This window comes from Helianthus annuus, chromosome 14, assembly GCF_002127325.2.
Source record: "Helianthus annuus cultivar XRQ/B chromosome 14, HanXRQr2.0-SUNRISE, whole genome shotgun sequence".
NCBI lineage: Eukaryota > Viridiplantae > Streptophyta > Magnoliopsida > Asterales > Asteraceae > Helianthus > Helianthus annuus.
Window position 1 is genome coordinate 74690947 of NC_035446.2, and position 6033 is coordinate 74696979.

At 40.6% G+C, this 6033-nt stretch overlaps 1 protein-coding gene across 1 annotated transcript; it reads right to left on the reverse strand.

Moving 5' to 3' along the window:
* Positions 1-4989: 4989 nt before the first annotated feature.
* Positions 4990-6033, reverse strand: LOC110880926 (serine/arginine repetitive matrix protein 1-like). Its single transcript, XM_022129351.1, has one exon. The coding sequence runs from the start codon at positions 6031-6033 to the stop codon at positions 4990-4992; it is 1044 nt and encodes a 347-aa protein (XP_021985043.1).

Sequence of the window (6033 nt, forward strand, 5' to 3'; positions counted from 1 at the left end):
AAGATAACTTTGTTTGAAAGAAATGGTTCATCAAAATAAAATAAAATTGTGAAAAATAAAAAGTCTTTCAAAAACTGATGCTTTTTACGCTTTTCGCCCTTTTACTAACCACTAACCCAACCACCCACCTTTAGCACAAGCCTAACCCTTCACCCAAAAAGTCCTCTTGATATTTACAAAGGTATATAGTTAAAAAGGAAGAGGATTGATTGCTTGGCAAGCTTATGGTAGGAGTAAGTTCCATGCCGCTCTCGAGTGATTCAGTAAAAATACACCTTCAGCCGAGTGTTGAGTGATCCCCCGTGAGGTATGTGAACTTGTATATAAATGAAATTTTAAAAAGGCATGTTATGCCCTAATAAATAATTTATCTTATGAAACGTTTTTAATAAATCATGACGAATAGGATTGTAAATAAATAAAAATAAAACTTGATAAAGAATCTTGGAAATCCCGACACTCTATGAAAAGCCTAAAAACCTTCTCTTCTACCCATTCCATTTGGGAGTGAAAAAGCCACATTATAAAGAGTTTTGCTTGAGGACAAGCAAAGATTCAAGTGTGGGGGTATTTGATGTGCACAAAATGCAACATATAAATTACATCAATTGTGGCATAAAACCAACCCTTTTTAGTACTAATGTTGGAAAAAGTGTGCTTTCGTCTTCCTTTTGTATTTTCAGGATTAAATGAGCTCAAATAGACAAAAGAAGCAAAAAGACAGCTAAATCTAACATAAATACAAGAAAAGGAACAAACGTGGCATGCCCGACCTCCCGACAGCATCTTCCCAAGCAAAACAAGAAGACAGAAGAATGAACACGCCCCGTGGTCAGTGAGCACGGGGGCGTGCCCAAGTGTCAGCAGAAAATACAAAGTGGTAGAAGCTTCCATCGCCCACCACGGGGCCGTGCTCAGCGGACACGGGGCCGTGGTTAACTATAAGATTCACGGAATCCAGACAAATCTTGATAGTACAGATATGCTTCTGCACACGCGGTCGTGCTCAGCGGACACGGGGGCGTGGTCAACTTATGCAGACAAACTGCATTTAATGAAGAAAGAGATGAGGATGGACACGGGGCCATGTCCAGTGGACACGGGGCCGTGCCCAAGCTTCTGTTCAGCCTATAAATAGGAGTGCTTGGAGCTCTTGCAACTCATCCCTTGGCACACCACCTCTCTCACACTTCACCCACCACCCACCACCATCACAACACCATCATCCACCACCATCATCCATTGTCCATCATAGAGTGTGTGAGTCGTCTCGGGATCCAAGATTGATCGTAAGAGTTCTTGACAATCAAAGGCCATGTTTGCCTAAGTCTCTTACATCACTTGGTGAAGACAAGTGTTTAGTGTAATACTTTTTATTTTTAATCTTTTGCACTTTTTAATTGGTTTTGTATTAATGACTTTAATTACTAGTTTCTTATGTTGAAGGTGATTCTTCCTTATCGTTTGTCTGTGGTGTCTTGGCATTATTTTACTGTCTAGATAAAATAAAAGATTTTCACCATTCATATCTCCACGGTCTATATGGAGGTATGTTGGCTACCTGGTCGGGGGTTGAGGGAACGGTTTGGTAAGAGTCTTGCCATTGTTCAGTGTATAGATCCTACAAAGGACCTGGGTCAAATTTAGTAGGACCTCCTTCAATACCCAACGGTATTGGATGGCGGGGGTCCAAACTATTTGATCCCCTCATAAGTTAAACTACTATTAAAAATTTAACCCGGCTACTTAGGACTGTATCCCTGCTGACTCAGACTACTTAGCCGAGGGTAACGCCGCCTTCAAAAGAGGGGCCTACCACATTATGCATTAATAACTTAATTAATTATCTTTCAATAATCCGACCCTTTAGGATTGTATCCTTGCTGACTCAAACTACTGGGTTGAGGGTAACGTCGCCTTCAAAAGAGGGGCGTACTACAATAACTAAGATAATCTCTTAAACAAGTGCAAAAGTGCGAAAATAATCAAAGGTTACACTACACTCGAGTCGGATCCAAGTGATTCATCTTGTCTATCCGTTTTTACATTTATTTTACTTTTCAGCATTTTAGTTAGTTTTATTTTCCTAGTTTAAAAAACCTTTTTCTAACATTTTGATTTGATTAGACGTTGTGGATAAACCGGTACTAAAAGCTCTTGTGTCCTTGGACGACCTCGGTATCTTACCGACACTATACTATGTCCACGATGGGTGCACTTGCCCATATGTTTGTTTAGTGTTAGTAAATATCGTGTTTATAAATTTAAAACTTGGCTAAAAAGTGTAAAAATGGCTTAAAATATACACCTAATATATATAACACTTCACACGCATCAGTACCCAACGTGAAAGGGATGGTACGGATCCGATAAAGGCATGACGTTGGGCGAAGACCACATAAATGGCTCGCCCGAGGGTGCAGAGGAAAAAGCAGTGTGTGCAGCAGGTGCAGATGGGGGCATAAAAGGAAAGCCCGCTGACACAGGTGGTATGTGATCGTGCTGCTGACTAGAAGGTCCTTCCCCTGGACGGGGAGGAGGTATGTCCTGAAGAAATGTGACGGGTAAATCCATGCGGTGAACGTCTGACACATGCGGGTGAAAATGTGTGACATCAACGGGTACCTGAACAGGTGCAGTAGGGGGAGTAACTGATCTGACAAAAGGAGGATAGTCGTCGTCATCCTCAATCCACCCGTTACGGGTGTGAGCGTATGTAGGATCAGTATGACCTCTAAAACGAGTCAATTTGAGCAATACACACTAATTGAGTGGCGGAAACACTCAATCAGAGTAGAATCAGATAGAAAGAGTAGAAAATAGATGAAGATACTTTGCAGATACTTAAACTACTTGCTTCTCATTCACTTTCACTTGAAATTTTGGCAGAGTAACATTACATGACAGACCTGACCGTTTGAAAATGAGAAGCCACTAACCTATATATAGGCCTTACCTGACCGTTTGAAAGTAACACATACACTTTCAAACGGACAACATACAAACCCTTCCGTTTGAAACATATCAAGCTTGTTTCAAACGGAACCCCTATAAACTTATCAAAACTTTACATATTTGACCCCTAAACTATATAAACTTGACATATTTAGACCCTAGACTTAAGACATAGGCTTTAGACACAATGTACCAACAAACTCCCCCTTGGATAGAGCCGTAGTCTTCAGTCTTGGTCTTTAGGTCTTTAAACAGCTTTGTATTTCTCTTCCTTCGATTTCGGCTTTCTACTCAGCGCAACTCTGATCTTTTCATTTAACTTCTTCTTTGCTTTATCTTCATCAGATTGCTGTTTCATGAACTTTCCTCTATTTTCTTCAATCCTTTGTTTTTCACGTTCACGCTCACGCTTCGCTTTCTTCTTCATCTTTTCATCTAACGACCACCATGAAGATTTCCACTTGCTTTCAGAGTTAACACCTTTCTGAAAGCACAGCGAAACTACACGTTGAAATTGTTGTGCTTGCTCTATGTCTGCTGCTTTATAACGAATCTTGTGAATGAACAAGCATTCTATGTCTTTCGCTGAGCAGTTTACCAACCACATCGGATCATAGACGTGAATTTCTCTAATCTCACCACCAGCTCTGTAAGAGATGATCGCTTCAGTTGTTATGCAGCTGTAAACCCAATCAATAAACCCTTTATAGAACTCCTGCTCCATTTCAGGCATAGGAATTGTCTTCATAGTTCTTGGAGGCTTTACATTCAGAATTGTTTCAGTAACACCAGTCACTGGATCTACCCTTTGAACACGTCTAGGACGATGAGGCTTCCACTTTTGAAAACCTTTTAGAGCTTCGTACTTAATGTATCCCCACATCGCCTTGTCATTTTGCCTCACAAGGTAATCCAAGCTTCTCACTTTAGATAATTCTTCGACGTCCCACCAAGGTAATGACATAATGTCATATAAACGTTCAAAGTATTGGACACCGTACTCCCTACGAATAGCATACGCGTTCACTTGTGGCAGAAATCCCCAACTTATAATATCGCCAAGAGAAACAGTTCTATCACGTTGGAAATACTTCAAAGGCCTCTTGAACTTTCTCTCATGACTGTCTTTGAACCACTTCGAACGATCTTCTTTTTCAACATTAGATTGACTTTCTTTCTCAGCATCTTTCTTCAGATTTTCAAAGACATTTTCATTGACAGCTTCAGTGACTTTCTGTCGCAACTCTTCCCTATTTTCTGCTGCGAAGAATTCCATCAACGTTGGAAACTTTGACCTATCTACAGCGACATCTTCACTATCAGAACACTCCTCTACTTCAACTCGATCATATTGATCAGCCTCTTCAACATAATCATACTTGTAATCTTGCTGTTTATTTATATCAAACGATTCCAAATCCTCTTCAAAGTCGAAGGAAATCTCAGGATTTACATCTTTTAGCATCTCCCTATACACATCTAAACGCAAGAACAGTTGTTCAGAATGTTCTACTATCTGCGTCTTACCTGACTCCCCCTTTCCCGAAGCTTCACCACTTTCTTCATTCACTGTGTCGTTCATCAAATCATCAACGACCTTTTCAGTAGCAGCTTCTGTAACCCTAACACCAGAACCTCCTGTAGCATCATCATCATCGTTACCTTTTGAATTATGACTGCTAGCAGAGAATACAAAATCATCATCATCTTCATCATCCTCTTCCTCATCGCTATTACCTATCAACTCATGCATAGGCGTCTCTTCTTCGAATAATCCAGAGACTGCAGAGATAGGCTCAGGATTCTCTGTAACCATTGAAGGTACTAGAGCCATTTCAGGCACAGCCGAGATTCCTTCAACTCCTTTACCCTTATCCTTCATCTGCCTTTCTATCTCTGCTTGACGTTCAGCACGAACCTCTTCGACTTTCAACTCTTCAAACCTTTGATCGACTGACATTCCAAGCATACTTTTGACCACTCTATTCAGCATATAGACTTCATGGTCACTTACCGCTTTAGCTGCTGCAAGCTCTATTCGTTCTGACCATCACGTCGATTCTTCTCTTTTTCAAGCTCAGACACGCGAACTTTTAGAATATCGATTTCAGTCTGATCAGCATCAACTTTCTTTGCCAATTCTTTATTTTCACTCTCTAACTTCTGCACACGAACTGCAAGAAGTTTTTCTCTATCAGTTACCTTCTTGTTCTCAGCTGCCAACCTTTTGTTTTCTGCAACAACTTCTTCAGCTTTTCTTTCAATCTTTCTAACTTGAGAAGCGTTTGCAAAGTCGAAATCTCCAACATCTAGCAGGTTATCTTGCGGTGTCAGAAGACCTCTACTAGAAGAACCAGGTTGTATTTGGGTGAGTGGAGGTGTGCCGAAGATATCTTGTGAAGTGACAAATGGTTGTTGTGGTGTTGGTGTTGATTGAGGAATCGGTAATGGTTGATTTGGAGGTGTGGGAAATCTGGGTGGTGATGATTGTTGAGGAGGAGTAGGTTGTTTTTGTGGGGATTGGTGTATAGGTGATTGTGGTGGTGCTGTTTCATGTGGAGGTGTTGGAGATTTTTGACTATCTTTTTCCGATTGCTTCTTTTGTACAATTCTCTGAGGTTTCTTCGAAACTCTGATCTTTGGTGTTGCTTTCTTTCGACCACCAGCTTTTCTTCTAACTTTTGGAGTTGACTGAGATTCTGCGACATGCTCTGGTGAAGGAACATAAGGAGCATCATCATCTGCTTCTTGCCTCTTCCTTTTTCTGAGTAACCTTTCATTCTCAATCTCCTCATTTATCCTTCTTTGACGTTCAAACTCATCTACAACTTCATCTTCTGAGGAACTTGAAGAACTAGTTGTATCTTTATCAACGTCATCACCTTCAATACCATCGATCACCTTCTTTTTCTCTTTCTGAATATCAGAAGTGACAGTCTGCACAACATTTTCAACAAAATCTGTGTCTGTTGTAAACAAATCTGCATCAATTATTATGTCTTCACCACCAGCCATCTCTTGTTCCTTTTCAACATTCACAGCAGGAACATCATCTTCAGGTTCATCAACCAAAGACAT

Excerpts from the sequence above, each read along its gene's own strand:
- LOC110880926 (XM_022129351.1), bottom strand. The coding sequence starts at position 6,033 with ATGTCTTTGGTTGATGAACCTGAAGATGATGTTCCTGCTGTGAATGTT.